The sequence below is a fragment of the Apis dorsata genome, unplaced genomic scaffold, assembly GCF_000469605.1.
Source record: "Apis dorsata unplaced genomic scaffold, Apis dorsata 1.3 scaffold_119, whole genome shotgun sequence".
Lineage (NCBI taxonomy): Eukaryota > Metazoa > Arthropoda > Insecta > Hymenoptera > Apidae > Apis > Apis dorsata.
In genome coordinates, this window is record NW_006263413.1 from 156,795 (window position 1) to 169,748 (window position 12,954).

General features: G+C 17.5%; 1 protein-coding gene across 2 annotated transcripts in view; it reads left to right on the plus strand.

Moving 5' to 3' along the window:
- The first annotated feature begins 8,992 nt into the window (after positions 1–8,992).
- LOC102678291 overlaps positions 8,993–12,954 on the plus strand; it is a 14,793-nt gene continuing 10,831 nt past the window's right edge. The window contains exons 1-4 of one of the 2 annotated variants that reach the window (XM_031509068.1): positions 8,993–9,353; positions 11,053–11,292; positions 11,443–11,775; positions 12,468–12,695. In XM_031509068.1, the coding sequence (XP_031364928.1) occupies positions 9,041–9,353; positions 11,053–11,292; positions 11,443–11,775; positions 12,468–12,695 (1,114 nt within the window). In that variant the 5' untranslated portion in view covers positions 8,993–9,040. The remainder of the gene's footprint in view (positions 9,354–11,052; positions 11,293–11,442; positions 11,776–12,467; positions 12,696–12,954) is intronic. The other variant, XM_006612735.2, reaches the window with a different exon arrangement.

A 12,954-nucleotide genomic window follows, 5' to 3' on the forward strand; every position in this document is an offset into this window, starting at 1 on the left:
ATAAAAAATTATAATATAATTTTTTAAATAAAACTTAAAGATATATAATATATAAATTATACATTGTATATTATTATATACTGAATATGAATGAATCATCTATTTAAGTAATGAAAGATTATTATGCTTAATAAAATATATTATTCCATATTATAATAAAATTGTTTTTATAGCTATTGTTGTTTTAAATATTATATATACGCAATTATTAAAATATAATGGCTATAAAAATTTTAAATTTATATTTGATATTTAAAATATACAAAAATTTTAATGAAAATATATTATTTTTTTATAAAAAGATTGAAAATTTGTAATTGTTTAATTACAGTTTATTATAATTTATGCATTTAAAATGTATATTGTAATAATAATTTTAAAAATAATATTATATTAAAAATTAGAAATTTCTAATATAATTTTAGTAATATTCTATTATAAATATTAATACTAATTATTATAAATATTAATATTTTTAATAGTAAGTAGACATTATAATTAGTTTAATAATTGCTTAATAAAGCTTTCATAAAGTAAACTATTACGATAAAATAATGTAATTACAAATCTAAATTTCATCAAACATAAATTAATCACATGTCATAGGTTAGTCTTGATAGCATTCTATTATATTATGATTTAAATGACTATGATATAAGCGAAGTAAGTAAATAAATTCAGTTTGCAATGAAATATGCCTTATATTTTCATTGATTGATCCCAAAGTGTTCCAATTTTAGTTATAGATATAATTTATAGATATAGAGAACCTTTTACGCTAATATATCTTTTATTGTAACATGCAATGCGCCAAATCTATTAAAACACAATTCTATGGGAGCTAGTACTTCCTAAATTGTTTGAAGAGATACGTACAGATTGTTTTATTCTATTTTTAAATGTTGTGCAATTTCAGAGTTTAACTTTATATTACTACTCATTGATATTCATTTGTGATATGTCAACTGCGTTTATTATGTGTGAAATAAAAATTATGTCAAACTGAGATGTGCGTTAATTTTCGTTTAATGAAATTATTTCGTTAAATTTCATATAATATGTATATAATTATGGTGTATTTAAAGAAGATATGATTAATGAATGGTAAATATATGAACTTTATTGTCATTGTCTCTAAATATAATTTTTTCTTTTTCAATTATCAATATAAGTCTTATTTTTATAAAATATTATTTTCTTAAAAATTTAAGATCAAGCATTATGCAATACTCTATTTAAAAGGGTTCCTTCAATTTTAAATACTTCCGATAATTTGAAAAAAATTATTTTTCATAAAGTTAATCAATTTCTTTTAGCGGCTATAATTACAATATAATTATAGTCGCTAAAAAAATGTAAAATTTCGCAAAAAATAATTTTTCAATAAAAAAAGATTTAGAAGATTTAGAAAAAGCGAAGAAAAAAAATTTCATTGAAAAAACAAAACATTTGAAAATGCCATTATTTGCTTTAAATTTTATAATATTAAAGTTTATGTAAAAATTTAATGACCTATCTACTGTAAAATCAGGAATATGAAATGAATGAACGGAAATATTTTTATAAAAAATGTTAAGTTTATATAAAATACATTTTACATATTAAAAATTCTTCAGTTCTTCATATTTTCATATTCTTTATATATATCTTTATATATTCTTCATAAAAAAATTTTGTGAAAACAAATCATGGAACCAACTTACCAAAAAAATAAGTATTTTAGTGTTCTATATATTAATATTCTCCATATTTTGAATTTAAGAATTAATGAATAATCTAATTAAAAAAATCAACAATTTATAACTCTTTTTGTTGTTGTATTTCATCAAAAAATTTATCATTTGAGTAAATTGTAGTATAAACATAGATTATAAAAAATATATTTCAATAATGAAAAAATATGATATGCTATTATCCTTGAATAAATATAAAAGATATGTACATAGTTTTTATATGCTATAAAATAAAATGAGAGATAATTTTCCAGGAAAATATTCCTGCTCATTGATTTCATATTTTTAATTTCATAGTCATTTTAAGGTTATATAAAAGACCGTTGAACTTATATTAAAATAAGCAACAACATTATAAAATCTAAAATAGATAGCTTTTATTTTTTTTTTTTAAATTTTAATATTATAATTTATAGCCAATAAAAAACTGACTAACTTTTATTTAAAATGATCTTTTTTTTTAGATTATTGAATGTGAAAAAAAATCGTGACGATTTTTACATGGGATCTTCTGTATATATATATATCTACATATATGCATCGTATATTCCATATTAGAACAATGTTGATAGGTAAATATTATTTATTTGAAATTTGCAAATATTAAATGTATTAATAGTTTATGTTCTATTCAAACTTCTTAAATAATATATAAGTAATTCTTTGATTATAATAAATATATTCTTTGATTATATAATTAATAGTAAAATAGAAAATTGTGAAAATTAAATTCACATTGTTATTTTAAAATTTATACAATGTGTACATATGATTTCTCAATACATATACATACATATTATTTTATATTTCGAGAAAAATATTTAAAAAATTTAAAAAATTTGAAATTAACTATAATATAAATATTTGTAAATTATATCACTTTAAATGAATTTAAGTATCATTTTATATCTATTATTTTATGAAAATAAAAAAATTAAATAAAATATTTAAAATAATATTAATTTAAAATAATTATTATATAAAAATAATTATATAAGATTAGTTAATCTTATTATTTTTAATTTATTTGAAACAATCTTTTAATATTATTTATTCAAAATAAGTTAATATAAGTTTGCAATTTTAACTTTTAGAAATATATGATTTGTAATAAAGCAAACAATTTGTAATAAATAATTAACATGTGAATATTTATAAGTAATAAAAACATTATGAATATATATATATATATATATATATATATATGAATATTTAGAGTTAAAATGAATTATTAATTATAATATTCAAATTATTAATTATAATATATCAATTTATAAATATTTATATTTGATAAATTGCATTTTTGTTATTTTTAATCTCTAAACTTTAACGCTCAATTAGCAAATAATGAATGTTTTCAGAATGTTTTGTAAGTTTAGAGAAATACATTATATAACATATTGTAAAACTTTAAACTAATTTTTATAAATATCTATAAATTCATTATAAATTTATCAGTTTATTAGCCAGAAACACAAATTCATTTAAAATAAAACTATTTAAATATTTTTAATTACCAATGCGACATTACTGACATAAATCAGAAAAAATACGATAGAGTTTTATCGTTCTCATAAAATAAATTCACTCAAAAATAAATTATTTTTCTTTGAAATTCACTTTAAATGATCTTAAACTATAGATCATTGTACATATAAAAAAATAAATATGTTTTTTGTTTTTAATAAATAGAACTTTGTTGTGTTGTTGATTTTTGTTGCTTGAATTTTCAAAACTTATATTATATATTTGTGTTTTTTATTAAACTAGATGAAACTATATACTAATAAATGACATACTAATAAACAATGAATATACAAATGATAATAGAAAAAAATTTATTAGATCTTTTTATTCTTAATATAGTTATTAAACTTCTTTTTTTTTTATGTATTATATATTATCGAAAAGATAAAAAAGTAATATATATATAGTAAATAAATAAGTAAATAAGTAATATATAGTTTTCTGCAAATTTTTTTTTTTTTTGCTTTTTATTATTTTGAAAGAACAAAGTATTAATTTTGGTCCACGTGTATAATAATCTTTATTTCGATCATGGAATGTTTATTTAATGGTCTTCATCTTTGAAAAGTTAATTAAAAAACTATTTAATGGTAAGTTAATTAAGAACTATTTATATATTAACAAATATATCTATCGAATAAGATCTCGAAATATTTTATTATCGGAATTAATCGTCTTAAATTGATCATCTACATTATAAAATAGTATATCGTTTAATCAGCACATACTACCGTTTACTTAGAAATATTATAAGAATGATATGTAATGTACTTGATTTTCACATGGAAGAATTTTCTATGATCTATCTATTATATAATTTTCCAATCTTATTGTATTATGTATTTACGACAAATATCTATATACATGAAATAATATCATTAAATTATAGTTTCTCATTCGTAATCAACTTTCCTCATCAGATATTACAATGTCCTATAAGTTTCTTTCTTTTTTTTTGATACGAAATGAATACACGATATTTGTTGTTTAAGATTGATTTATTGCGACTTATATATGAACCGTTCCGTTCTATTATCTTCTTCCATCTCTTATTATTTCCTTTTTCCAAAATTATTAGGATTTATTTGCAAAATATTTCTCGAGGTGCATATTGCGGATTTTCAGCATGGCCTTGATAAAGTCCATATCCGTCGCTGCTGGGCGGCTGTGCCCTTCATCTTTCAAGTCAAAATTGCCAATTCTAAATCTCTAAACCAATTACAGATGGTCGTAATATTTGTTGTAGTATCAGTGTACTCTGTAACCAGTATAAATCTCGTTTGCAGTATCATTTGCATTATCATCTTTTTTAAAGCAATAAAGCATAACTAATATATATATAAAGCATAACTTATATAAGCATAACTATAAATAAGCATGCTGTAAATGTTTCCTTTAACTATCCATATTGAACGATGAAAAAAGAAAAAAGAAAAAAGTTTTAAAAGAGACTATGTCACTAACGAAATGTATTTTAAAAAAACTCTGGAACGATTAAAACTGAAAAATAATTAATAGATAAGCCTGTATGTTCATATAAAAATAATCAGTTAAAATCATTCCTAAATACGAAAGAAAACTTATGGGACACCCTAATATTTGCTCCAGCATGATATAGAAGTGAATATATTGATGATGAGAAACAAATAATTTTGAAAATCTAATAGAACTCGCTTTTTTGCAAAAAGATTTCATATGATCGCTTCGTTCTATATATGTATAGTAATATGCTATTATATGATGTTTTTATATTTACATTTTTTTTTCATTACTATAAAGAATAATCAACAATGTTATTCATGTTTCATGCATAAAAAAATAAATTTAAAATTTGATAACTATATTAAAAATAAAAAGATTTTATAAAATAGTTATATAAGTTTTTTTTTTCTCTATTTTCATCTGGTCAATTCAATGTTTAATATATGTTTCAATAATAAAAGCTAGCAATATAATAAATTGTATTTATTAAACACAAAAAATATTTATTTTGTTTTTTTATCATTGCAGTTATTTAGATTACTGATTAAAATTTTACGTTGGAAAACAAATTTAAAAAAAAATATTAATTTTTTTGTTTATAACTTTTTTTAATTGTATAAAACAAAATTGTATAAAACAATAAATGTTTTACCAAACAATAATTTTTATGAAAAGAAATTTTTAAAATTTTAAGTCTTAAAATTTTTTTTGTATTTCTTATAGTTTGCAAGTTATAACATAAAATCGAAAAATAAAATTTTTAAGGATTGATTTTACTCCCTTAAAATGATTTCGAGTAACAAAAAAAATTACATAATACATACATAAGCATTATATATTATTTATCAAAGTTTCATAATTTTTGAATTTCTGGTTCTAGTTGATCTTTTTTTGTTAGTTCAAGGAATCCGATAGTTTGAAAATTATTAGCATTAATAATGGTCTTTCAATAAAAAGAATTGTTAGATGTTTGTCATTAATTTATTGATATATTTTAAATCTTTATTATCTATTATCTATTCATATATAAAAATTTTAAACTTAATATTTTTAATATTTATTTAATATTTATAATGTAAAGTTAATATTTACTGAAATATTTTGATATTGATATATTGATATTTTGATAATTGATAATAATTTCTTCGTGATGTAATCAATCAATTGATAAAACGAAATATACAATGTATAAAAAATTTAATCTCTTTGTTCTTTGCACGTTGATATTAATATTAATGTTCTTTGCACATAAATATTAATATCACTAGTATAAGAAAAAATTTTTTTAATATCGAATGATATCTAATGCATTAATTATAATATAATTTTAATAATTGAAATGTTATTAAGTTCTTATATATATAAGTTGTAGAGATAATGCATTAATATTCAAATCATCATCATATTTTTAAAATTTATGAAACTTATCGAAATTCTTCGATATTTTTAATATTCATTTAAACGAAAGATATTTATGAAGATATTTTTAGCATTTTCCTAAAAAAATATATAAAGATACATAAATAGCTACATTAAATATATAACCATTTAACATTAGTTCTGTCATGAACATTTAATAAAGTTATCTCCATTATTGGATAGCAAGAAGCAAATAGAAATGAAATTCTTATTTTAAATTATATTAATAATTAAAGACAAAGAAAATTAAAAAAATTAAAAAATAAAAGAAAAATTTAGAAAATAAGTTCAAGAAAAGTATTAAGTTAATTATATTAAAACCGAAAGAAAAAAATAAATATCATATGGTTTGATTTTAAAAAAATAAAAGATTGGATAATGTTTATGTTATAAAAAATAAACAAAGAAATATTCTGATGATGATAATATGTATTATGTTTTGATAATTTTATTTATAATTATTATAAATTATATTAAAATTATTCCGATTTATATTAAAAATTTTTGCTATATATATCTATAATATTAAGTACCATTTTTTAACTTTTTAAGATTTTATATTTAAAATTTGCGTTAACGTAATTATTATAATAATTTTGATTATTTTCTTTATTTATTTATTTTATATATATTTAATATTATAATTTTATATTATTAATATTATAAAGTTAACTTATAAAGATAAAAAGAAAAAAAAATATTATAGTTTTCTATTTATGTGAGAAAAAACTTAAATATTTGCTATTAGGAGAACTTCCTATATATATATATATATATATATATACTATATTTTACTATTCGAAAACTATTGAAATCAGTCCATTTATTTTTTTATTTTTCTTTTTATTTTTAGAAATTAAAAATTGAAATCTTCTCTTTTTTAAAATAACAATGGGTTAATTGTTATTTTTAGTTTTCAAAAATTTAATTTTTTATTAAATTTAATTTTTAATTTTTTCAATTAAAATCAATAAATCAATTATTAGAATTTTTAAATAAAAAATTATCTAAATTCTTTTCCTTTAAATATTTTATAATTATAATGTTAATATGTTCATGAGAAATATTTGAAAAGTTGAATTTAGAAATAAAACAAACAAAAAAATTGGTACATAAAAATATTAAGACTTATTTATCATATTAAAAACAATTTAATTTTGTATTACATGAAGCGAAACTAAAGCAACAAAATAGAATTATGATAGAGATAGACCTGTCTCATATGGAAATTTTAATTATTTATAACTTAAATAAGAATTTTTACTTATTTAACTATTGAATTGGATATTGTGACTACCAAATAATATATCTATTATTATCATATCTATTAAAAATAATTTCCAACAAAAACTTTTATTTTTATAATTTTATTTTTTAAATATATTTTAATATCTGTCTAATAAATCGATCTAATAAATCTCAATTGATATTTTTGTATATCAACTTTTGTTAAATCTTTAGAATTGACTCATCAAAAATAATCCATGAGTATGTTATCTTTTATCAAACAATTTTTTTAACAAAATATTATTTAAAAGATGAAATCAATATTTAAAACTTATTTTTTAAATAATTTTACACATTATAATAATATGAAATAAAGCAAAATTTATTAAAAAATAATTAAATTATATTCAAAAATAATTGAATTATGTTCAAAAGTAATTATATTAAAAAATGTTTAAAATTTAATCTCTATTACTACTATATACTTTATCTTTTGTAAAAAAAATTCTCAGATTTATTCTCTATAAAATATAAAAAATTATTCTCTACAAATAATTCTTAATTCTACAATTCTCTTTCTCTTTTAAAATTAGAATTTTTTGATTGAATACATTTTCTTGTAAAATAGTATTACAAAAATTTTTACACATTATATGTTAAATGAACATATAATTAATCTTGTTTTAAATAAAATCAAAATAGTTATTTATTTATTATTTATATTATCTAAAGATATAAAGATAATATAAATTTATTTAAATTATTTCAGATTTTGCTGTAATTACAAATCTTAAATACCTATTTAAAATTTTCACATTATATAAATATTAATTTTATAAATTACATTAATTCATGAAATAAAGAAAAAAAAATGATTAGGTGATCAATTATTTCAAGTATTTCATATCTAATATATCGATGATATGAAAAAAAATGCAACGATATTATTTTCTAAATAATATTTTAATTTCTACAAAGATAATGTGATTATGATAATAAAACGGAATAAAATTTAATATAAAATCAAAATTGATCTTCAAAACTATTTTTAATATAAATATAATTTAGATATAATAAAAGATTAAGATATAAAGAGATAAGATATTAGAGATAAGATATAAAGAGATTAAAATATAAAGAGATATAAAGAGGTATAAAAAAAACTTGAAAATATTAAAAATCTATATTATTGTTAAATTAATTAAAATGAAATTTAATACTAAATTTTATCTATTTTTCTCAAATATTTTCTATAGATTATCTTATCTTATCTTTTATCTTTGACTCAAAATTGATCTTTTGTTTTTAATTAATATCATTTTTAATAAAAACACATTTTTAATTATATAATAAATTTAATACAAATTTTATTTTTGATTCAAAATTCTTTTATTTTTAATTAATATCTTCGCAAATCAATATTTTTATGCAAATCACCAGAAAATATAAAATCAATAAATAGTTATAAAATAAAAATTATTGAGTGATTAAATTTATGAGTGATTAAATAATATTTGAAGTATTATATCTTATGAAGAAATTATATCTTTATGTTCTCCTATTTTTTTAATATAAAAGCAATGAAAGAATCATTTCATGAAAAAAATTAATAAAAAAGACACAAATCGGAAAAACCTTGAACTTTGACAAATATGGATGTACCCCTTTTCCCAACACCACCAACTCTTGGGTGTATTGCAACGCCTGTTAGTGATGTGATAGACATTGCAAAGTTGACACCTATTTCATTATCCACTGTTACATGTGCTCGTAAACATGTTGAGACAAAAATGCATAAAGCTATTGGAATCCACAAGATACGATATTTCACCAATAGAACCAATAGAAATTTAATATATCCAAAAGACAAAATCAAACATCGTGTTACTGAATTTCATATAACAATGACAGAACCACAGAAGAATAATGAAAATGAAGACAATGATGACGTAGTTTATGCAATTGGTATGGCCAATTTCTATTAATTTTTCTATTATTATATTGATAAAATATTAAAGTATTTATATTTATATATCCTTAATTGTATTAAACATAATGAATTGAAAGATTTTATTCCATTAGAATTTAAATTTATTTAAATGTTAAATTTATTTTGTTATGTTAAATTAAATATAAATATAAATGTTAAATTAATGTTATTTAATTTTAAAAATAAATTCTTTTTAATTTTAAATATGAAAATATATATTTTAAATGTATATTTTATTAATAAATAGATATTATCTTAATTGTTCATTTTTCATTTTGATCTAATATAATTTTAATCTAATATTAAAATTCATTTTAATCTAAATATAATTAATTTTATATCTTATCACAAAAAAATTTACTTATTACTTATTTTATAATGTAATATTTAAATTCATATATTACTTTTCATATTTTATTTATTTATTGATACAATGAAATGGAAAAACATTCGATAATTATTAATTATTATTTTCCTTAATTATTTAGTTTTATATTTTTTATGTTATATACATATATTTTTTAATTTTTATTAAATCTATCTAATTTTCAATATATATATTTGAATTATTATATATATAATAATATTTGAATTATTATATATATAATTCAAATTTGTAAACTGAATTACAGATATAATAAATATATAAATCAGTTTTAGTGAACATATAAAAACAATATTATTATATATTGAACAATAATAAAAATAATAAAATTAAAGAAAAATATAATGACTCAATTAAGTAAGATATCTTATATACTTCAAGCGTGTTAAAATTCTTAAATTTTTTTATAATTTATTTATTCTCAAAGTTGTTTATATAAATTTAATTATTATTTATAATATAATATATTATAGTATATAATTATATAATATAGTATATAATTATAGTATATAGTATGTAGAATTATAAAAAATATATGTTTTATAATCATATTATTGGTTGATATATTCTATTCTTGGTTTCATTAATAATATCGCATTAAGAAGACTGAATCAATACTTAAGGAAAAGCTGAATCTAGGACAACAAAACATAATATAGAGTTTAAAATTGAAAATTAAATCAAAGCGAATTTTTTCAATTGCTAGGTAAATTTTAAATCATATAGTTTATATTTTTATTTATTTTTATTATTATTATTTTATATATATTTTTATTTATTTTATAAATACTGTTTTATGTATATTATAATGCATTATGTACATTTCAATTTTTATTAAAATGTTTTTAATTTAAAATTATTAAAAGATAAGCTACAGAAAAAATAAAAAAAAATTTATATAAATAAAATTAGATATTATATATATAATAATATACATAACATACATAATAATATATTATAAAGATTAAGCTTATCGTTATTAAATAATATTAATCTCTGAATGAATAATATTTATTTATATATTATATATTAATCTCTGAATAATATAATCTTAGAATAAAAAGAAAAAGAAATTTTATATAATTTGTAATTATATTGTAACATATTTTTTTTTATTAATTCTTTTCATTTATGTTTTTCATTTTTTATTATTTGTACATATAGTAATTATTATTACTATATGTAATTATAATTACATATAGTAATTATAAATCTAAAATGAAATCTTAAAGATTGCAGTAAATTAAATATTTTTAAAATACTATAATAATTTAATTTATTATTCTTAGATACACCTACGATAATTTCAGAAGAAATTTCTCCACGATACAAAACAACGGAAAATTTGGAAAAATTAACAAAATCAATTGCTATTCAAACAATAGTTGGATTACCATTACGATTAAGAATTTTACCATCTGTTAAAGACATTGTTCAAGAAAAATATGTAAATTCAACAGATATCGAAGGATTTTCTAAAATATGGAAATATATTAGATTTGTAGGAAGATTATCACTTTCGTTATTTGGTAAAAAATGAGTAACTTTTTTTATTTATAATTTATAATTATTATTAAAACTATTAAAAGGAATAATTTAATTATTCTAATATTATTATAATAAATTTTAATAATTCGATTTCATTATTTATATGATTATATATGTATATATATGTACAGGATTAGCATGGCTATTAACCATTTGGGCTATTGTTGGTGCAATAGTTTTTTGTGCTATTGAAGGACCACGAGAACGTGAACAAGTTATAAAATTAAAAAATATGCAAAAAGATTTAGCGATTGGTTTAGCAACAGAATTGAGACAATTGCGTACAGACAAAGAAGAAGATCTAGAGCCACTTTGGAGCAATAAAGTGAAACAATATGTATCGAAACATGAAAAATTATTATTAATGGCAGTTAATTCTGGATATGGTGAAAATGGAAACAGTGGAGAACTTTGGACATTTTCTGGTTGCATCCTATTTGCTCTTTCGCTTCTCACTACTCTTGGTAATTTAGATTTATTTTTTATTTTTTTATTTTTATTTAATAGTGGTAATTATGATAATATCATTAATAATATCATTTTAATTGAAAGATTTTATTATTACTTTCAAATAATCAAAAATATAATTTTAACAACTTTTCAATGTATTTTCAATAATATATTTTCATTCAACTCATATTATTTATATATATTTAAATAATATTAATATAAATATAATAATAAATTATTAAATAAAATATAATAGTTTTAATAAATATAAAATTTATAAATATAATTATATGTTGTTATAATATGTTATAATATAATTATATGTTGTTATAAAAAAATTCATCTAAACCGAGAATTATAATTTTAGTAAAAGTTTGTGTGAATTGTAATATTTATAATAATTTATATTCTCTATGCATATAATATAATGTAATTATTTTTTTGTTAATGAGGAATGCTTTTAAGAAGATGAAATTTCAAAATTTCAGTATTTTTTCTTTTTTTGAAAATATTTCCCATTAATAAAAAAATCATGTATTATTTATTATTCTCTATATACACACAAACTTTTATTAAAATCAGAATTAAAAGAATTTTTTTGTAATATAATATATAAATGATTTTATAAATCATTATATTTTTATTTCTATTAATTTTTTTATTTGTACTAACAAATTAATTTTATTTCAATTTATTTCATTTGTAGGTTTTGGTGCTCCGGTTCCACGAACGACAGCTGGTCGAACAGTAACCATTATTTTTGCAGCAATTGGTATACCTGCACATTTTCTTTTAATTATGAATCTTGGTCTTTTATTAGCAGTGCGGTTACAAAGATATGCCATATCAAGAAAATTTGTTGATCAAACAGATTTAAGCTATTTAATGCCATTAATGCCTAAATGGATTAAAATAATGCCCTTCGTTTCTGTAGGTAAAATCATATATATAGACATATAATATATATTATACATATATAATATATATAATATATAATATAATATATAATATATATATTATATAATTTAGCTATAATTTTTAAAAATTAATATCAATTTATTAATATGATTTATTATGAAACTGATAATGAAAATGAATTTTTTTTTCTTACAATTGCTAAGACATTTTCAAATATAGAATTTATATAAATCATTATTAATTATATAATTTAATTTAGCAAAAAAATTTTTATC